General features: G+C 47.3%; 1 protein-coding gene across 3 annotated transcripts in view; it reads left to right on the top strand.

Moving 5' to 3' along the window:
* The window catches only part of STARD8 (StAR related lipid transfer domain containing 8), a 644,863-nt gene that overhangs the window by 560,647 nt on the left and 60,881 nt on the right, over nucleotides 1–23,335 (top strand). For all 3 annotated transcript variants that reach the window (XM_085608321.1, XM_085608323.1, XM_085608324.1), the window contains one exon: nucleotides 22,921–22,992. In XM_085608321.1, coding sequence (XP_085464447.1) covers nucleotides 22,921–22,992 — 72 coding nt within the window. The remainder of the gene's footprint in view (nucleotides 1–22,920; nucleotides 22,993–23,335) is intronic.

The following is a 23,335-nucleotide window of genomic DNA, read 5'->3' on the forward strand; positions in this document are numbered from 1 at the left end:
GGGTCGTGACCCCGATATACTGCTTATCCACGGTATTGCCACCGATCCACTGAGGCGTTCGTGGTAGGTAGGTATGGGCAGACTGCGCTTCCCGCGCCGAACTCGGACAGGCCGCACCGCGTGGGGAGCTCCTCCCTTCCCCCACACGGCCCGCAGCCCGCAGCCACGCGCTCCGCCGGGGACAGACTAAGCCAGGTCTTCAGCCTTCTGGGGGCCGCACTCCGCCAGGCCACCCGCCCAGGGAACCGCACCGCACCGCACCGGACCGGTGGGATCGTCGCCAGGCCCCCGCAATGTCCTACCAGAGTCGTTGAGAAGGGGCCGCCCGCGCCACCACCAGTCCCGTCGTCCCCTCCGCTCCAGCACCAGGAAATCTCCCCACGACAGGGGCGCAGCAGGCTCCGGCGTTCCCACAGCGGCCTCTCGAGTCCACCGGTGTACCGCTCTCCCTCGGGGGGCGTCCCCGCAGCAGCGCAAGGGCCCCAGAAGCCACGGAGTTTCCTGGCAGGCGACTCCGCCCCCTCGCCAGTCTCAAGACTGCCAGTAGCGCCGCCCGGGAAGAATCGCCGGCGATATCTCCGCTGTTCGGCAGGGCATCCACGCTCCACGAGCACCGCTGCAATCAGCAGGTATTCCGACGTCCAGCCAAGGCGTCTGCATGCAGGATAGAGTGGTCAGGATGGCTGTAAGGATCGGAAGAGTGCCCGGTCGGGCGAGAGCCTTGCTAATGCGCGGCCATCTTGGTTTGGCGCCACCTAGCGCCCCACGCCCAGGAAGAAGAGTTAAATGGACTAAACCAAAGTTACATAAAGTGCACTTCTCGCACAGACCACATGGGGAGCCAATGGACGGAGTTGAAGACGCACCTCTTAAAAGAACACTAGTTCACAGTGCAGTATCAGCTCTCTTCTGCTCCCAGACCACAGCTACCTCGCCTATCACTCGTTGACTGTGTCCTTGCCTTTTACCCCATGCAGTGCTCTGCAGACTTTTAGTAGGTTTATGCAGGTTCTAAAAAATGTGATAACATCACCCCCGATCTTCGAGCTCTGAATTGGCTACCATTCGAGGCCAGGATACATTTCAAAATTGTTTTCATGACCCATAAAGCGCTGCACCTCATCACCCCTTCCTATCTGTCCCAGACACTGACCCTTTCGGCTGTTTTATCAGATCCTCCAGAAGAACAAGCACTTTACTTCTCAAGTTTTGGATGCGTTGCAGTCGTCGCAGGTGTTTGGCCCGGGATACCTGCGTAGAGTGCGTTGTCGTAGTCCAGCCTGCTGCTGACGAGGGCCTGGGTCACAGTTCTTATTGTTTCGGTGGGGATCCACTTGTAGATCCTGCAGAACATGCGGAGGGTGTTGTAGCAGGAGGAGGAGACGGCGTTGACCTGCTTTGACATGGAGAGGGAGGAGTCGAGGATGATTCCCAGGTTGCGTGCGTGGTCGGTGGGTGTCGGTGCTGTTCCTAGTGTGGTTGGCCACCAGGAGACGTCCCAGGCTGAGGGGGTGGATCCGAGGATGAGGACCTCCGTCTTGTCCGAGTTCAGCTTCAGTCGGCTGCTCCTCATCCATACGGCGACGGCCTTCATTCCCTCGTGGAGGTTGGTTTTGGCGGTGTGCGGGTCCTTGGTGAGGGAGAGGATCAGCTGGGTGTTGTCGGCGTAGGAGATGATGTTGAGATCGTGTTGGCGGGCGATGTGGGCGAGGGGGGCCATGTAGACGTTGAACAGCGTCTGGCTGAGGGAAGAGCCCTGGGGTACGCCGCAGATGATGTCGGTGGCTTCGGAGCAGAAGGGGGGGAGGCAGACGCTCTGGGTTCTCCCGGAGAGGAAGGATGTGGTCCAGTCCAGGGCCTTCTCTTTGATTCCGGCATCTTGGAGGCGTGTTTTTAGTGTGCGGTGGCAGACCGTGTCGAAAGCGGCTGACCGGTCCAGGAGGATGAGGGCTGATGTCTCGCCGTTGTCTAGTTGAATCCCGATGTCGTCTGTGGCGGCGATGAGGGCTGTCTCGGTGCTGTGGTTTCTTCGGAACCCGGAGTGGGATGGGTCTAGGATGTTGTTGTCCTCGAGGTAGCGGGTCAGTTGCGTGTTGACGACTTTCTCGATGACCTTCGCTGGGAACGGGAGCAGGGAGATGGGCCGGAAGTTCTTGAGATCCTTGGGGTCCGCCTTGGGCTTCTTGAGAAGGGCGTTGATCTCGGCGTGCTTCCAGCTTTCCGAAAATGTGGCTGTCTCGAGGGAGATGTTGATTACTTTCCGAAGTTGGGGTGCGATGGCTGCATCTGCTTTGTTGAATATGTGGTGTGGGCAGGGGTCTGACGGTGATACTGAGTGGATGGAGTTCATGATCTTGCATGTTTCGTTGTCGTTGACGTTGGTCCAGGAGGTCAGGCAGTTGATGCGGGTGGTGTTCGCCGGGGGGGGTGGGGTCTGGCGCTGTCAGGGCGGTCGTGGTGTTGAAGCTGTCATGGATGTCAGCGATCTTGTGGTGGAAGAAGGTGGCCAGTGAGTCGCACAGTTCTTGTGAGGGCGGGATGTCGTTGGCGCTGGGGTTGGAGAGTTCCTTGACGATGCTAAAGAGTTCTTTGCTGTCGTGTGCGTTATTGTCCAGGCGGGCTTTGAAGAACGATCTCTTGGCTAATCTGATGAGGTGGTGATGTCTGCGGGTGGCATCCTTGTGGGCTGCGTAGCTGTCCGATGTTCGTTCGTGGAGCCATTTCTTCTCCAGTTTCCGGCATGTTCGTTTGGAGGTCTAGAGCTCTTTGGTGAACCAGGCGGCTTTCTTGCTGGTGCGGCTGTTGGATTGAATTCTAGCAAATTTTTTATTCCACCTGTATTAGTGTTTATGTTGCATTTTCCAGCAGTAAATGTTGCCCAGTTTGACTTACTGAAATGTATTTATAAAAAATTGGAATGGGTGCAGCTGTAAACATGACAAGAGAGATGCAATTCACTTACCTGGCCACTAGGGAGCATCAAGAACGAGGAAGGACTAACACAGCTCTTCCATTATATGGACTACTGTTAGAATGTTATTTGGTCAGACTGTAGTTCCTTATATAAGACTCTTGGGAGTTTTAGTTCTCCTACGTTACTGTTTGATATTGTTTACAAAATATATGTATGGTAACTATTTTGATGGCTGCTATGGAAGTAAAGCTGGTAGTTAAAGCATTATTCGAAGCCTTCGGTCTTGACATAGAGTTTGGAATTCTGACGTGTAGTAACTTGCAATCACGGCTAAAATAGATCTGACTAGCCAGGTCAAAGTGACCAGGGAAGCCTTGGTGCCCTGCCCAGATACCACAGTCATGACAGAGAGGTTGCTCCATAGATGGTCCAGGAAAGAACGCTATAAGCACATCACTGTCACAGGGAGGCAGGGAACCTACCAATCAACGATGGGCTGACTGGGCGGATGTACTGTTGTGGGCGTTACTAGGCTCGGATTGGCAGCAGCCTGGTTCCTGTGATAAGGACTGCAAAGGACCAGAACCAACACATGGTGAGTCTCCAGGGAGGGAAGTCGAGTGTCTGGGGAGGCTGGAGAGGATCCCTCTGAAGTTAAAGGAGGTGAACAATTTATTTGGACGGCAAGGAAGGTTTGGTTGGGCGAGTGATTCAGATAAAGTGCATTGGACGGTTTCATTTGAAGGGGGATGCCACCTTGCTCTCGAGGGTGAGCTGAGGGGTACGTCACTGACTGACCCAGCCTTGTCATCCTTTCTGAACGTCTGAAATGTGACAGTTAGTATTTCTGGCTTGTCCGATGAGATGACCTGACATGGAATGGACTCTTAAACAGCCAAGCATTAAAGAGGCCTTTCGAGTTACTGCTGACTCAGCCCCAGCCCTGGAGTCCTGTCACAGGGCTAGGCGTGTGACTGACTATAGCTTTACTCAGTCAGCCTCCAGATGGCATAGACTTGCTGCTAACTCCGCCCCAGCCCTAAAGTCCTGTCACAGGGCTTGTCCTGTGACTGAATATTGCTTTACTCCATCAGCTTCCAGAGACATTGACTTTCTGATGACTCCGCCCCAGCCCTGCAGTCCTGTAATAGGGCTAGTCGTATGACTGACTATTGCTTTACTCCAACAGCTTCCATTGGTCATGTACTTGCTGCTGACTCCGCCCTTACCCTAGAGGCCTGTCACAGGGCTAGTGTAACGGAGTATTGCTTTACTCCATCGGCCTCCAGAGATATCGACTTGCTGCTTATTCCACCCCAGCCCTGCAGTCCTATTAGAGGGCTAGTCGTGTGACTGACTATGTGCTTTACTCCATCAGCTTCCATTGGATGTTGACTTGCTTCTGACTCTGCCCCTACCCTAGAGTCCTGTCACAGGGCTAGTGTAAAACTGACAATTGCTTTACTCCATCAGCGTACAGAGGGTGTAGCCTTGCAGCTGACTCCGCCCCAGCCATAGAGTCCTGTCACAGGGCTAGCGTAACTGACTATTGCTTTACACCATCAGCCTCTCGGAGACCTTGGCATGAATCTGAGTGACAGGGCCCATTCCTGCTTCCCCTTCAAGTTGCCCGACCTGTGACTTCAGTCTCCCAGCTCTGCTGGTCTGAGAGGCGGCCCGGGCCTGACCGAAAACCCCCCATTTACCACATAGACCTGCCCTCCTCCGCCAGCACCACCCCCGCCGAAAACCCCGCACCTCGACAATTTCCAGTTTGTTTTTCAAATGAAAACAGCTTTAAATCTCCCAAAATGCCAGAGTTTGCCTAGTTTCAGTAATGGAAGCGGGCCGCCCCTCTTGCCTGGCTGCTTTTCCGTGAGGTCACCGTGGGCGGGGCCTAGTGATGTGGCTAGCCTCCCTCACACTCATTGCTTGTTTGGGACCTTTTTATGAGGGGGAATTTTGCAAACCAGACGGACTCGGGAACTTATGTTTTAGTTTTCAAACTTCCATTTACATTGTGGGCAAAAAGAGAAGGGGGAGGGGTGCTTCTTGGAAACGAATTCCCAGACACTCGAGTAAGATGCAAAATCTGCGGCTTGTTTTCCTTTATTGCTCACACACGAGGCTTTTAAAGCTGGTTTCCCACCACCAACGCAGCGCGTGACGTCACCACGCCAGGGAGACGCAGGAGCCGTAGCAACAGTACAAAGGTGCATTGAGTCGGTAACTGAGATGAGAGGGCTGAACATACGGTCTGTCAAAAATACCCTTCTGCAAGAATATATAATTACATCTGTTACTCTTTTTGAGTGTTGGTTTGCCCTTCCTATACTGCTACCATGTTGGGACGCTGATGGACCCTCCAGTACTACATCATTACATGTTTTACTCTCTGAATGTTGCTTTTCACATCCTTTACTGCTATGATGTTGGGATGCTGATGGACCCTCCAGTATTACAACGTTGCCTCTCCATGTGTGTTGGTGTTCTCATCCTTTGCTGCTGTCTTGGCAGTTCGGGCTGGACTGTTCCCATGAGGCACAGGGTCAGGACTGATTTGCATATAGCTGGGTCTGAACTGGGGTGGCGAAGTGAACTAAAGAACTATGATGGATTCAACCCAGATCTGTGTCGGAAAAGTTTCAGCGCTCCATCCATCATATCCTTGTGTTTGCCATGTTGATGAACCCCCAGTATTAGTGTTGGGGTCCATTAGTGTTTTCCATCCCTTACTACCGCTGTGTTGGGACGCTGATGGACCCTCCAGTATTACATTATTACATCTTTTACTCTCTGAATGTTGCTTTTCCCATCCTTTCCTGCTACCATGTTGGGTTGCTAATGGACCCTCCAGTATTTCAACTGTGCCTCTCCATGTGTGTTGGTGTTCTCACCCTTTGCTGCTGCTCTCCAGGGGTATTGAGCGGTCCTCCAACGTTATGCCTATAACTCTCCATGACTGTTGCCGTTCCCATCCTTTACTGCTACTCTTTTGGGGTACAGATAGACCATCCAGTATTACATCTGTTACTCTCCGTGAGTTTGGTATTCCCATCCTTGCTATTTCCTTATTTCAGTATTGGTGGTCTCACCGGAGTTTTATCAGTTGGCTTCTATGTTCATTGGTTTCCCATTCTCTCTTATTAGTGTTGGTTCTGGCGAACCCTCCAGTATTACATCTGGTGTTCTCCAAGATTTTTGATGTTTTTATCCTTTACGGCTACTTTGTTTGGGTATTGTTGGTCTCACCAGTGCTACATCTGCTCTGCTACTCTTCACACGTGTTTGTGTTCTTGTCTTCTGCTGTTACTTTCTTTGAGTATTGATGGCTTTAGATCTGTTACTCCCCACGCATGTTGGTGTGCTTTCCTGTCCTGCTACTCTGTATTGATGGTCTGACCAGCATTGTGTGCCTCTGAGTATGCTCATCCTAAGCTGTTACTCTGGGAATTGATACTCTCACGAGTAATGCAGCTGTTTCTCGCCAGGGTTTCTGGTGTTTCAACCTCTCCTGATCCTCTGGGTATTGATGGTGTCACCAGTATTGCATCTGTTGCTCCCCTTCCATAATGTTGTTCAGCCTTGATATCTACACTACTTCTGTTGCTCTCCGTCAGTATTTGTGTTCTCACCCCCCTTTCTTATGCTGTTGCTCTACGTAGGTAACCATGGGTTCGCCTGTGACATTATGGTAGGTTCCATCACTGTTTGTCTCTCCGTCCTCTGCTTTTACTCCGAATATTGATGGTGTCACCATTTTTAAATCAGTTCTCCAGAAATACTTTTGTTACCATCCTGGGTTGTTTTTCTCTCTGTGTAATGATGATGCCACAAGAACTGCATCTGTTACTTTCAAGTTAATGTTTGTTCCCACCTCCCTTTACTTTAGTGTTACACTGGATAGAGGTATTCATATTTATGAAGCTCCTGCTGTTACCTGGTGGGTGGTTGAGTGAGTGAGGCGTTATTTCATGCAGCATCATGGCTTGAATGACTTTGTCTTCCTGTTTTCTACGAGGTATAGTTACTTTTTGGCACAAGTTATAGTTACTTGATAACCATAAATAGTGATTTTCAGTAGTTTTGTTAGTTTAAAACAGTATGTTGTAACTCACGTTTTCACCTCACTAGAACACCCCTTTGACCTTTGTTTTCACTGAAAAAAATGGCAAAATATATAATTGTGTATGTATATATGTATGTGTGTATATATATATATGTGTGTGTGTGTATATTTGTGTGTTTTCATTCTCCCTACACTGACAGAGACCAGCACTCCAGAGTTGTGTGTGAATATCTGTTTATTCATCCATTAGCAGATGTTATCTGCTTATTCACCCATTAGCAGATGTTAACATCTCCCGTCTGCTAATGGGTGAATAAACAGATTTTCGTGCACATCTCTGGAGTGCCGGTCTCTCTATTAGTGGGGAAACAGTGGAAATGTAAGAGCAAGCTAAACGGTCCTCACATAACAACCAAGCATATTTACGGATATTCCGTTCATAAAGTGCTTTGGGTCAGGGCTTATCATCCATTGGTCTACTGCACTAACAGTCGCATTTTGTTAGGTCGAAGCCTGTCAAACAACGCAGCCATCTGGTTTGCTAACAACATCTTGGGGACATTCTGAAAGCTTCCCTGGTAATGCATTCCATCCATTGCTTACCATTGGCTATGCGGTTTGTCACTCACATTTGCTTGCTTTCTATTTTCTGGCTTGTTTTTAGGTTGACCAGCTTGAGTTTGACCCTTACATGGCCGATACCCCATTTACGGTATCCTTCCACCAGTGGCCGTTTTCTGGAAACAGCCCTTTATATCTTGTTCTTATCTTGTCACGTTTGCTATGCAGTCAAAGAAATAGGTCAAATGCCAGGCTGTGTATTCCGAGGGAGCTTAGTGTTTACATTTTCAAAGTGAGAGTCGTTTTGTGACACTCATGCTGGCTACTGGGGGTGTGCTAGGGGAAAGCTGTACCATGTAATTGTTTTGTATCACACAACACAATTTGAATGTCTGTAAAAGAACTGTGCAGATATTTCGGAATATATCAGAATTAGGGAAGCACAAAAGAAGCACATTGTTTGGAAATTCTGTAGTTTGGTAGAGAAAAAGTTATTTTAATATGATTAAAAAAATCAATACAATAGGTGATGACAGTTCCACACATTATTGTTTGTGTGCTGTGTACTTTCATCGGTAAAACTGCATGTCTGTGCAAATGTAATGGTCATTTCAGCTGAAGATGTGTTGTCTGTAATGGCAGGGCGCTACCACACCATGCATACTCCACTTTACCCCACTCCACTTTACTCTGCACTGCTCCACTTCACTCTGCACCAGTCTACCCTACGGCACTCCACACTGCGTCACTGTACTCTACTCTGCACCACTCCACTTTGCCCCACTTCACTCAGTGCTTCTCTACTTTGCACCACTATACTCTATGCCAATGCACTATACCCCACTCTACTATGCACTACTGCACTCTTTGCCACTGCACTATGCACCACTCCATTCTAGGCCACTCCACTCTACTTTACCACTCCCATCTATGCCACTACACTCTACGTCAATGCACTGTGCTCTGTACCACTCCACTCTACGTTACTCTAATCTATACCACTGCACTGTATGACACTCTACAACGCTGCATTCTTTGCCACTAATCTCTGTAATCCTGCTCTGCACCACTTCACTCTATGCCACTGGACTCTAATCTGCACAAGTCTACTGCACTCTATGCCACTACACTTTACGTCTCTCTACTCTGCACCACTCTACTCTATGCCAGTGCACTCTACCCCACTCTACTCTCCTATGTACCACTGCACTCTTTGCCACTGCACTCATTACCACTCCAGTCTAGGCCATTCCACTCTACCCCACCCCACTATACTCTACTCCACTGTACGCCACTCCACTCTGACACTCTATTCTTGTCACTGAACTCTTAGACAATGCACTTTACTGTGTACCACTCCAAAACCAGTGCAGTCTATGCCACTACTCTTGTCACTGGACTCTACCCTGCACCACTCCACTCTAACCTGCACCACTCCACGCTACTTCACTCTTCTCTGAAACAATCTACTTTATGCTACTGCACTCTGGCGCTACTCCACTCTACAACACTATACTCCATGGCCTTGCACTCTACACTGCTCCACTCTACTTAACTTTGTACCATTTTACTACACACCACTGCACTGTACGCCACTGCACTTTATGCTACTGCTTGCTACGCCACTCTACACCACCACACTTTCTGCCAATGCACTCTACTCCACTTTACTCAAAACCAATGCACTCTATGCCACTGCGCTCTACACCCACTCTCCTGCACCACTGCACTCTACACCACTATTCTCTACAACACTGTACACCACTACCACTGCATGCTATGCCACTCTAAACCATTGCACGCTAAGTCCCTGCACTCTACGCCACTCAATTCCACTCTTCACCACTGTATTCTGTGTCACGGCTCTGTCTGCACCACTCTACTCTATACCACTGCATTCTACACCACACCACTGCACCCTACGACACTCTCCACCACTGAATTCTCCTCCATACCGCTGCACTCTATCCTACTGCACTCTACTCTGTGTCCCTCAACTCTATGCCAATGCATTCTAGGCCACTACACTGTACCTCAATCTACTCTGCCACTCCACTGTAATCAACTGCACCCTGTCACTCTAATCTACTCTGCACCTCTGCACTGTTTGCCACTCTACTGTACGCCGCTCTACACTGCACCACTCCACTGTACCCTGCATCACTCCACTTTATCACTTCACACTACTCTGAAACAACCCACTCTGTCAATCTACTCCACCCTGTGCCGCTCCACGCCACTGCACTCTACGCTACTGCACTCTATGCTGCGGCACTCCTCTCTACGCCACTCTACTCCCTCACAACACTACCCCACTCCATAACACTCCACTCTACTCCACGACACTCTGCTTTACGACCCCCCACGTCACCCCTTTACACCGCTAACTCTTAGCCATGCTGAATAGGAGCCACACTGGTGTACATAAAACATTTTGGCAAAGCCAATAGCTCTTGCATAGGCGCGACCTTTTGGCTTTGCCAATGCTTGTGTATTTTGTTTCTGCTGACCTCCGCGAGGCGCGGTTGGTTTAGCCTGCTTCAGCCATGGGCGCTCATACTGTGAGTGAGTTTGCTTCTGAGCACATGCACATCCACCTTGCATGAAGTGCTCTTCAGTGTCGGGTGCTAGGCCATTACTCTGCTTTCCTAATGCGGTTTCATTTTCATTCTTTAACCTTTTTCTATTTCAGTCACCCCTGCGTGTGTGAACTCTACCTTCAGATTACAGTAATTCAAAGCCAACAGTATCTTTTCCTTCCACCAGTAACAATCATATTTTCTTGTGACAGCATTAAACTAAACTGGGTTTATATACCTGTTTAAATTGCACCTGCCTGCTAGGAAACAGTTGTATTAAAATGATATATTATATTAATCTTATTTCTACGTGTATTTTTTTATTTTCTAGCATATTGTCACCGATGTTGCACACCGTTGTGTTTTTTGTGTGTTTTTTTTCCTTCTACTTTTCTATTTTTGTGGTATGTTCTTAATTGTCTTAGATTAGTTACCAGGGCATTGGATAGAACTGGTAGCAGTGGAACACTGCACTGTTTTTTTAAACAAAGCACAGTAGTCGGCAGCTGTGACTTTATCAAGTCATGATGGCTCAGGTTTAAAGCCCGGCCCTGTCAGCGCTGGGAAGCCTTCGGGTAGCCATGCACTCTAGAAGTCCGTATAGAATGGAATGGAATGGAATGAATTGAGAGGCAGACGGCTCTCCGTTTGTTCCAGAGCAGAATATCCAAAGCCGCTGTTATTGCATCACTTTCGGTTGTTCCTTCCAGCTTTCTTGGGACGTATCACGCCACAAATGCTGTGAGGTATTTATTGAATCTACCAGCATAGTGCAAGGATTGCAAGCATTTGTAATGCAGCAAGTATGCTTTGAACTAATTTTGCAACCTTTCATCTGACGGTCGAAAAGACATCTAATGCTTTCTTCAGCACGCCGTCCCCTCATCCAACCGAAGGCTCTTCGGCAAAATCTGTCTAGTCTCAGCTTCTGCCACAAAGTGTCCCTTGTGCCATCAAGCCCCCTGCTTGACTTCACCTCTGTGCATGCCATCGCGACCATTGTAGAAGACTGTGGCATGGCCACGTGATGCCCCTCCTCTTTGATGACCCTGTTCCAAAGACCCGGCGGCTGGGACGGGTAGATGTCCTCTCCTGTAGTGTGGGATCTCCAGTTCTGGTTGCGTGCACTGCTCCCACTGCAAATACACTAAAACGTCAAAAAGAGCCATATGTGCCATGCTGTGTTATGCGGATTTATAGTGTGCACTATCACCACAGAGGGTATCCTGACACTGAGTAGGTGTGAACCTAGACAAACTTAGGGCCTAACGGCACTGCTCTAAAAGCTGGGTCGTCGGCTTGCTGCAGAATTCAAGAAGTGAGGAGCAGGCTCTTATGTGTAGCGGTGGGTCGCTCCATGCTTCAGGAGCGATGTAGGAGATGGCTCGACAGCCGAATCGTGGGATTTGTGCAAGTAGTAGTCTGGATGAGCAGAGGTGTCTGGAAGGTTTGTGAAAGAAGATGCGGTTCTCGAGGTATGCTGGGCCAGTGTTTAGAAGTGACTTGAAAGTGTGGGGGAGGAGCTTGAATTGTGCTCGCTTGTGAATGGGGAGCCCGTGGAGATCCTTCAGGTGTGGTGTGATGTGAGCGCGGCATGGGAGGTCGTGAGTGATTCTGGTTGCTGAGTTTTGAATGGTCTGCAGCCTTCTTGTGAGTTTTGTGTTGATCCCAGCTTAGAGGACGTTTGCATGGTTCAGATTGCTTGTGACCAGGGCATACATGACCGTCGTCCGAGTGCTGATGGAGGGCCATTTCAAAGTCTTCCTCAGCACCTTCAGGGTATAGAAGCATGAGGCGGTGACAGCTTTGACTTGGGCAGTCAAGTTGAGTTTGCTTTCGATGACAATCCTGAGGTTCTTGGCGATGGTGATGAGCTGTGGATGTCGTCCTAGCTCAGTTGGACACCAGCTGGAGTCCCACAGTGAAGAACTCTTCCCGACGATCACAATTTCAGTCTTGTCGGTGTTCAGCTTCAGACAGTTGGTATTCATCCACTGGGTGATTTAAGTCATGCAGGCATTAAACTTGATCCGGGCACCGAGCGACTTGTCCGTTAGGGAGAGCATAAACTACATGTCGTTGGCATAGGAGAGGACATTGATGTTGTGAGAGCGGATGATGCTGGCTAGAGGGATCATGTGATGCTTGAAGAGGGCTGAGGGAGGATCCTTACGGAAATCTGCAGATGAGGCTGCGGGCATTCAAGGTGTACGGTGCCAGGCTGACTGACTGTCAGGAAGGAGTAGACCCATCGAAGTACGTATCCTTAGATTCCAATATCATGTCGTCGTTGGATGATGATGGGGTGGGAGAACATATCAAATGCTGCAACGATGTCCAGGAGGATGATGACCGCTGTGTCTCCTCTGTCCAGAGTCATGCAGATGTTATCCGTGGCGGCGATGAGGGCAGTTTCCGTTCTGGTTTCAGAACCAACCACAGCATGGGGGCGAATTAGTTCTACTAAAACCTTGACCGAGAATGATCTGCTCCCGTTCCTTATTGACGGAACATCAGAATTACCAGAAGAGTTGTCCATGCTGTTCTCAATGTTCAGCCAACCGGGATCCGGGTGAAACCAAGAAACCAAAACAGCAGAGTGATCCGTGAATATCATTTTATGACCTGATCAAAGTTCTTGAAGATGATACCTTTAGAAATCACAAATGCCAAACTGAGAACATTCACATGTTTTGCTGTACACTAGCAATGTGCTCCCCTTTGGCAATCACAACTGGATGTGATGCAATGGCGAACTGGAAGCCACCTTGTGTTTTCCCATCTGGTTTTCCCCTGCAATCTGCCAGGTTTTGCAGTTTCAGTTGTTTCGAAATTGTCATGTCATTGGTGAGGTTATAGGCTGACGAGGAGGAAATAACAGCTGGACTCTGGTCATAATATTGCAGACGTTTCGTTTGACAAGAGCCATATGTTTAATAGGACAGTAAACCTCGTCAGTGGGGACCCTGTGCTTTTAATGGGGCATTACAGGCTGGACTCGTATCCTGTATCTGCATTTTCAGACTAGAGCAGGTATCTTGTAGAATATAGTTGCTTTGGCTTTTACAGTCACGCAGCTGATTTTACTTTCCCTCATTTGTTGTCTCTTTTTTTAGTATATTTATATTTCAATTTACTGTTACTGTGGTTATTCATACAGATAATTTTACTTGTCCTGTGATAGATTACTGTTTAAAAAAAAATGTAATTGCCCTTTCTTAAAGCTGTATTTTTTTTACCTTCGTTTACTTTCTATTTTCTTACATTTGCTATTTAGTTTCATGTAATTGCTTTATTGTTCCCTAAAATAGCTGAGCTGTTTGGTTTAGTGGATGTATCTTAATAATACATTTGTTTTTTACTAAGAATAGCTCTGTATTTTGTTATATAGTTGCTTTATTTTTTAATATGCTGTCGTGTGTTTTTCCAAAGTTGAAAAGTCTATCCTTATTACTGCTGTGTCCAGTATAATTTCTGCTGTGTCCTGTCATGGTCTTTACATTTCCTATTGATCTGCCACATGATTTTTGTGTCCCTTCAAATGTAACTTTAGGCATTTATATAGCTGCTTTACCTTCATAGGGTTGTCTTTTCTCAATATTGGTACTATGTTTTTACTTATAGTTGTTGAAATTACGTTGTATTTTCCTTATTGAGTTGAGTTTGCTATAGGATTTCATTTTCTTTAAGCCAAGTAATTCAAGCGCTCACTGCTGACTTCTGGTGTGACTTGCGGATCACAAATTTAGATCACGGCACGGCTCAGTCATCCTTTCAATATTCCAAGGTGGTTGACTTGAGCATCATTGAAAGTGGGTAAGGGAAACGTGCTATATACAGAGTTAAAATGTCAAACCTGTGGTAGGGCATGCCATAAAAAAAAAAAAACATTTTTGGTCTTCATCTTTTCTGACAGTTACTTTGTCTTTTCTTATAATTGTTTTGCTATCTCCACTTAGTGTATTGCTTGTTTATCTACTGGGCTCTTTAGTTCTTCCTTCTGTTCTCGGCTCTGTCCCTTTCAATGATTACATCCTTTTTGTTGTATGCTGCTGTGGGGTCCTCCCATACAACCCCATACTGATCAGGAGCCGAAATGGTACCATTTTACTCATTTAATGCTGAATGCCTCCACGACCATCAATTCCTTATCACTTTATTCTGGTTTCAGACCCAATCACAGCACAAAAACGTCCCTCATCACCATGGATGACATCCACATGACTCTGGACAGAGGAGACACTACTGCCCTCACCCTCCTGGACCTCTCTGCAGTATTTGATACGTTCTCAAACCCCATTCTCATCCCGTACCTACATGACATCAGATTCAAAGGACACACCCTCCTCCAATGGCTCTGCTCCATCCTGATTGGAAGCACCAAGTCAGCCAGCCTGGCACCGTACACCCGCAACCTCCTCTGAGGAGTTCCTCGAGGATCCTCCCGGATCCCCACTCTCTTTAATGCATGCATGATCCCTCTAGCCAGCATCATCCACTCTCAAAACATCAATGTCCTCTCTTACACTGACAACATGCAACTGGTTCTCTCCATCATCGACAAGACACCCAGAACCCGGATCAAGTCCAATGCCTGCATGACTGAAATCGCTCACTGGGTAAAGACCTGCTGCCTAAAGCTGAACACCAACAAGACCAAAAGCATGATCTTTGGGAATAGCACATCACCGTGGGACTTTACCTGGTGGTCAACCGAGATAGGACTGACAGCCAACCACATCCCTCTCACATAGAACCTCGGGATGATCTTTGACAGCAAACTCGACAAACCCACCCAAGTAAATGCCGTCACCGCCTCATGCTTCCATACCCTGAAGAAGTTGAGGAGGATTTTCAAATGGCTCCCAATCGGCACCCGAAAAACTGTCATCACGCCCTGGTCACAAGCATTCTGGACTACTGGAACACCCTCTATGCCGGGATCAACAAAAATGTACCAGAAGGCTGCAGACCATTCAGAACTCAGTGGGCAGAATCACTCTCAACCTCCCATGCCACAACTGCATCACACCAGACCTGAAGAAGCTCCACCGACTCCCCATTCACAAACATGCACAATTAAAGCTCCTCACCCTCACTTTCAGGGCGCTACGTAACACTGGCCCAGCATGACTGAAATCGCCTACTGGATAAAGACCAACCGTCTAAAACCGAACACCGGGAAGACCGAAATAGTCATCTTCAGGAAGTGTCCATCATTGTAGGACTCCACCTATACACACATTCAAGGCACTACACAAATCAGTCCCCACCTACCTGAACAGTTGCATCTCAAGTCCACCAAGCATCCACACAGGCGTAACGAACCTTGAGGGGGCCTCCCTGCAAGGCACCTGGGGGCCCCCCTCCGGGCTCAATCAGGAGCCCTGCAGGCAGAGTGATGTGCTGAGGGGGCCCTCCTGGAGCTTGGGGCACCCCGCACAGCGGGGCTGTGGGGGCCTGTGTTACGCCCCTGAGCATTGAGACACCTTCACTCCGCAGAACTCCTACTCGCCAACATCTCACGCATACACTGAACCAGAGCAGGAGGACGAGCGTTCTCTTACATCACTCCATGCATACACTGAACCAGAGCAGGAGGAGAAGCGTTCTCTTACATCACTCCATGCATACACTGAACCAGAGCAGGAGGACGAGCGTTCTCTTACATCACTCCATGCATACACTGAACCAGAGCAGGAGGAGAAGCGTTCTCTTACATCACTCCATGCATACACTGAACCAGAGCAGGAGGACGAGCGTTCTCTTACATCACTCCATGCATACACTGAACCAGAGCAGGAGGACAAGCGTTCTCTTACATCACTCCATGCATACACTGAACCAGAGCAGGAGGAGAAGCGTTCTCTTACATCACTCCATGCATGCACTGAACCAGAGCTGGAGGACGAGCGTTCTCTTAAATCACTCCATGCATACACTGAACCAGAGCAGGAGGAGAAGCGTTCTCTTACATCACTCCATGCATACACTGAACCAGAGCAGGAGGACGAGCGTTCTCTTACATCCCACGCATACACTGAACCAGAGCAGGAGGACGAGTGTTCTCTTACATCACTCCATGCATACACTGAACCAGAGCAGGACAACAAGCGTTCTCTTACATCACTCCATGCATGCACTGAACCAGAGCAGGAGGAGAAGCGTTCTCTTACATCACTCCATGCATACACTGAACCAGAGCAGGAGGAGAAGCGTTCTCTTACATCACTCCATGCATACACTGAACCAGAGCAGGAGGACGAGCGTTCTCTTAAATCACTCCATGCATACACTGAACCAGAGCAGGAGGAGAAGCGTTCTCTTACATCACTCCATGCATACACTGAACCAGAGCAGGAGGAGAAGCGTTCTCTTACATCACTCCATGCATACACTGAACCAGAGCAGGAGGAGAAGCGTTCTCTTACATCACTCCATGCATACACTGAACCAGAGCAGGAGGAGAAGCGTTCTCTTACATCACTCCATGCATACACTGAACCAGAGCAGGAGGACGGGCGTTCTCTTACATCACTCCATGCATACACTGAACCAGAGCAGGAGGAGAAGCGTTCTCTTACATCACTCCATGCATACACTGAACCAGAGCAGGAGGAGAAGCGTTCTCTTACATCACTCCATGCATACACTGAACCAGAGCAGGAGGAGAAGCGTTCTCTTACATCACTCCATGCATACACTGAACCAGAGCAGGAGGACGAGCGTTCTCTTACATCACTCCATGCATACACTGAACCAGAGCAGGAGGTGAAGCGTTCTCTTACATCACTCCATGCATACACTGAACCAGAGCAGGAGGACGAGCGTTCTCTTACATCACTCCATGCATACACTGAACCAGAGCAGGAGGAGAAGCGTTCTCTTACATCACTCCATGCATACACTGAACCAGAGCAGGAGGACGAGCGTTCTCTTACATCACTCCATGCATACACTGAACCAGAGCAGGAGGAGAAGCGTTCTCTTACATCACTCCATGCATACACTGAACCAGAGCAGGAGGACGAGCGTTCTCTTACATCACTCCATGCATACACTGAACCAGAGCAGGAGGAGAAGCGTTCTCTTACATCACTCCATGCATGCACTGAACCAGAGCAGGAGGACGAGCGTTCTCTTACATCACTCCATGCATACACTGAACCAGAGCAGGAGGAGGAGCGTTCTCTTACATCACTCCATGCATACACTGAACCAGAGCAGGAGGAGAAGCGTTCTCTTACATCACTCCATGCATACACTGAACCAGAGCAGGAGGAGAAGCGTTCTCTTACATCACTCCATGCATACACTGAACCAGAGCAGGAGGACGAGCGTTCTCTTACATCACTCCATGCATACACTGAACCAGAGCAGGAGGACAAGCGTTCTCTTACATCACTCCATGCATACACTGAACCATAGCAGGAGGAGAAGCGTTCTCCTCCATCACTCCATGCATGCACTGAACCAGAGCTGGAGGACGAGCGTTCTCTTAAATCACTCCATGCATACACTGAACCAGAGCAGGAGGAGAAGCGTTCTCTTACATCACTCCATGCATACACTGAACCAGAGCAGGAGGAGAAGCGTTCTCTTACATCACTCCATGCATACACTGAACCAGAGCAGGAGGAGAAGCGTTCTCTTACATCACTCCATGCATACACTGAACCAGAGCAGGAGGAGAAGCGTTCTCTTACATCACTCCATGCATACACTGAACCAGAGCAGGAGGACGAGCGTTCTCTTACATCACTCCATGCATACACTGAACCAGAGCAGGAGGTGAAGCGTTCTCTTACATCACTCCATGCATACACTGAACCAGAGCAGGAGGAGAAGCGTTCTCTTACATCACTCCATGCATACACTGAACCAGAGCAGGAGGACGAGCGTTCTCTTACATCACTCCATGCATACACTGAACCAGAGCAGGAGGAGAAGCGTTCTCTTACATCACACCATGCATACACTGAACCAGAGCAGGAGGACGAGCGTTCTCTTACATCACTCCATGCATACACTGAACCAGAGCAGGAGGAGAAGCGTTCTCTTACATCACTCCATGCATACACTGAACCAGAGCAGGAGGACGAGCGTTCTCTTACATCACTCCATGCATACACTGAACCAGAGCAGGAGGACGAGCGTTCTCTTACATCACTCCATGCATACACTGAACCAGAGCAGGAGGAGAAGCGTTCTCTTACATCACTCCATGCATACACTGAACCAGAGCAGGAGGAGAAGCGTTCTCTTACATCACTCCATGCATACACTGAACCAGAGCAGGAGGACGAGCGTTCTCTTACATCACTCCATGCATACACTGAACCAGAGCAGGAGGACGAGCGTTCTCTTACATCACTCCATGCATACACTGAACCAGAGCAGGAGGAGAAGCGTTCTCTTACATCACTCCATGCATACACTGAACCAGAGCAGGAGGAGAAGCGTTCTCTTACATCACTCCATGCATACACTGAACCAGAGCAGGAGGACGAGCGTTCTCTTACATCACTCCATGCATACACTGAACCAGAGCAGGAGGACGAGCGTTCTCTTACATCACTCCATGCATACACTGAACCAGAGCAGGAGTAGAAGCGTTCTCTTACATCACTCCATGCATGCACTGAACCAGAGCAGGAGGACGAGCGTTCTCTTACATCACTCCATGCATACACTGAACCAGAGCAGGAGGACGAGCGTTCTCTTACATCACTCCATGCATACACTGAACCAGAGCAGGAGGAGAAGCGTTCTCTTACATCACTCCATGCATACACTGAACCAGAGCAGGAGGAGAAGCATTCTCTTACATCACTCCATGCATACACTGAACCAGAGCAGGAGGACGAGCGTTCTCTTACATCACTCCATGCATACACTGAACCAGAGCAGGAGGAGAAGCGTTCTCTTACATCACTCCATGCATACACTGAACCAGAGCAGGAGGAGAAGCGTTCTCTTACATCACTCCATGCATACACTGAACCAGAGCAGGAGGACGAGCGTTCTCTTACATCACTCCATGCATACACTGAACCAGAGCAGGAGGAGAAGCGTTCTCTTACATCACTCCATGCATGCACTGAACCAGAGCAGGAGGACGAGCGTTCTCTTACATCACTCCATGCATACACTGAACCAGAGCAGGAGGACGAGCGTTCTCTTACATCACTCCATGCATACACTGAACCAGAGCAGGAGGACAAGCGTTCTCTTACATCACTCCATGCATACACTGAACCAGAGCAGGAGGACGAGCGTTCTCTTACATCACTCCATGCATACACTGAACCAGAGCAGGAGGACAAGCGTTCTCTTACATCACTCCATGCATACACTGAACCAGAGCAGGAGGAGAAGCGTTCTCTTACATCACTCCATGCATACACTGAACCAGAGCAGGAGGAGAAGCGTTCTCTTACATCACTCCATGCATACACTGAACCAGAGCAGGAGGACGAGCGTTCTCTTACATCACTCCATGCATACACTGAACCAGAGCAGGAGGAGAAGCGTTCTCTTACATCACTCCATGCATACACTGAACCAGAGCAGGAGGAGAAGCGTTCTCTTACATCACTCCATGCATACACTGAACCAGAGCAGGAGGACGAGCGTTCTCTTACATCACTCCATGCATACACTGAACCAGAGCAGGAGGACGAGCGTTCTCTTACATCACTCCATGCATACACTGAACCAGAGCAGGAGGAGAAGCGTTCTCTTACATCACTCCATGCATACACTGAACCAGAGCAGGAGGACGAGCGTTCTCTTACATCACTCCATGCATACCCTGAACCAGAGCAGGAGGACGAGCGTTCTCTTACATCACTCCATGCATACACTGAACCAGAGCAGGAGGACGAGCGTTCTCTTACATCACTCCATGCATACACTGAACCAGAGCAGGAGGAGGAGCGTTCTCTTACATCACTCCTACTTTACGGAACAACCTCCCTCTCCACATCAGAGCCTCCGCCTCTCTTCCTGAACTCCACTAGAATCTTAAGACCTGGCTTTTCAATTAACCAACGTACCATAGGTAGGGCTCGGCACACACACCTACTCAGAACCAGGATTCCCATGCGGGTGATAGTGCCCTTTACAAATAAACATAACATAATATAACAGATCCCGGCAGGCTTTACCTGGTGAAGTGTGCACTTGGAGAATCTAGCGTGGTGATACCGATTTTACTGAAAACTCGCGATTCCGCTCAAATCAGTAGTCCAATATATCTCTGAATGATGTCCATACTGCTTGTCCCGTCCTATTGCTATCTATCTGTATCTTGCCTACCTTTGGAGGCGTTTGCAGCATTTTCCTAAAACTGCGGTCGTTGCTCGAATCTCTCTGAATATTTATTGTCATTGTGTCCTTTCCTACCGTACAGTGGGTGCTCCTCTCTAAGTATCGATTGGGCCGCCTCTTTCATTGGTGTGTCCCGTTATGTACTCAATTTGTCCGTTCGCGTTACTTTTCTTTCCGGTGATAGTACCTTTTCAACTTGTATAGTTTCTGGCTAACAAATTATAGTTGTGTTTTTTTTTTTTTTGGGGAATGTTGTTTTCTGTTTTTATATAGTTGCATTGTCTTTTCATACTGCTGCTTCATCTTCTTTGTATATGTTTTATTTCTTCCAGTTTCTCAATTTTCCTCATGATTATACAGTATCCTTATTTACAGTTGGTAGTTTCTTACAGTTGATATCATTTTTTTTATTTGTGTCTTTCCAAACAATTGATTTCAGACGTTCAGATAGTTGGTTTTCAGTGTTTGCTTTTGTCCTTTATATTGATTTCTCTTCTCATCATTAGGTATTCTTTTTTTTTAAAACAAAATATGTTCCCTTTTCAATATTGTCTTATATTTTATTATAGTTTTATATTTATCTTTGTGTATAGTTGAGTAGTGACTTTTCCTGTAGTTGGTTGCTTCCTTATCATTTAAAAAAAAAATGATATTTGATTTGTTTTTTCCTATGGGTGCAATGGGCTTACAGATTGATGCTTTTTGTTGTAGTTCATATGTTTTACATTTCTTTTTAGTTTCTCACTCTTCCATATAGCTGTTTTCTTTTTATGGCGTTTTCTTGTATTTTATTTTACTTCATTAGACCTTTCTTATATTTACATAGTCTTTTTATTGTACTTTGTTTTTCTTGGTGATACGTTGTTTTTGTTTGAGCATTATTGCTTTCTGATGGGTGTATTCACAGTTTTTATTTCCTTAACACATGCTTCCCAAATAAAAGCAAAGGTACACAATGCAGGGAAATAGCCATTAAAAGCAGTCAATGCCCGGATCCATGGTGACTATAACATTACTTGCAACTGTCCCCAGACCTCCGATTAGTTGATTTAAATAGAAATGTTTTATTGTTCTTCTCCGACTTCAGGCTAATGGTCGGGCTTTCTTCTTCTGCTAGCTCCTCTCTCGCTCTGCTTAATCATGAAACTATCATTATAATATGTCTAGTACTGAAGAGTTACCACAATATATAGTTATGTTCTCTATATTTTATTTGCGTATGTGTATTTCGGTTTAAGTGTTCATTTGTTTTACTGTTTTTTGCATAGTCATTCTAGCTATACTAGCAGTCTCTATCTTTTATTATTTCTGTGTTTTTTTACTGAGGCCGTTTTAAAACATCCTTTCAAAAACAAAGCAAACAAACAGCGCCACCATGCGGCAGACTGTTATAAGTACCGGTGTTGGCAATTAAGTGCCGGTGCCTAGCACCGGCATCCCCCGGCTCAAAATAAGCACTGCTGTTATCTCATTGCATTGTTATCTTCCTTTAAAAAAATGTTTTAATTAATTTGATTATTTATGCATCGTTTTCTTCCTTGAGGTATCTGTTTTAGTTTCCATTTAGATGCCTCCAACCTACAATTTCTACAGTTAAGCCCATCTTTAAACTCCTTTCAGCAGGTCCTTTTGCCAGTGCAGCTCTTTTAAACATTACGTTGATGCTGGGGGTGACACTTATGCCTGTGTCGGTTTGCCTATTTCTGCCAAGTGATGGCTCGTAGAACCTTTGCAAACACATGTGCATGAGTTCTGCCCAGATGATTCTTGCAGTTTCCTGTCATGGTTGATTCTGCTCTTCTGAGAAATGTATCTTCACCGGCCCTGACATGTTGAGTTGTTCTAATGAAGGGTTGTGGTCCCAGATTCCAGTAAGTGTTATTGAAATAAGCTACCTGTAACAGTAGCGTGTTGCATGTTTATTCCTGACCTCACTTGCTTCAAAATAGGCTGGAGGAAACACAGCTACTGGAAGAAGAGTGTACAGTGTGGGACACAACAAACTTTAGTGAGACTAACAAGGCACATTTTCCAAGCCAGACCACAGGATGATGGTGATAAGCAGAGTATGGGACTCTGTATTAGATCTATGCTGTCTTTTTGCTGCATACCTTCTTAGTGCTTTGAAGATGGCATTGGCTGCTCCCCACAGCACTCAATTCAATAGGTGACTGGTTCAGAGTGAAGCCATCAACATTCTCTGTGCAAATGTGTGATATTGTCAATCCATAATTCATAGCAATATTGAAATACACAAATGGTTGCATATCAACATGCATAAGTTGTGTAGTCCTTTACTGATGGGCTGAGTCAAATGATATAGGAAACACAATGGAGTACAACCAATATGGGAACCACGCTTGGTTTCCTATATGTAATATTTAAATGCTGATGATTTTTAAAGACTTTAAAATTTGTGACAATATTGCTGTGATTTTAAAATGGCTTCTTCTCTTTGATTTCAGAACGGGAGGCGAAGAAAGCGTGCTCTTGGCTGCGTGCAGCCGGGTTCCCACAGTATGCCCAGCTCTACGAGGGTACGTTTTTCATCTTTTCATTTCTGGTGGGGTTTGGTCGTGTAAGTTTCCACATAAATGTTTCCTAGAATTGAATGGGTTTTTTTAGCCGCAAGTCAGCAAATATCTTACAAGGCCCGCCATTGGGTGAGATGCTGCCCCCGAAGCAAGGGCCCAAACAAATACAATATGTTAATCCACAGGAGACCGTGACATATGGAAATATATGAAATCCAACAGTTACATGCAAATAAAGCTAGCCAGATTTCAAATACCTTGTCTATTCTAGTGCCTGTACATAAAATCCCTATACAGAGCCTTTGCCCCATCACCTTCCTTTGTTTCTGGACCGATTGCTTTGGTA

The sequence above is a fragment of the Triturus cristatus genome, chromosome 5_2, assembly GCF_964204655.1.
Source record: "Triturus cristatus chromosome 5_2, aTriCri1.1, whole genome shotgun sequence".
NCBI classification, from domain to species: Eukaryota; Metazoa; Chordata; class Amphibia; order Caudata; family Salamandridae; genus Triturus; species Triturus cristatus.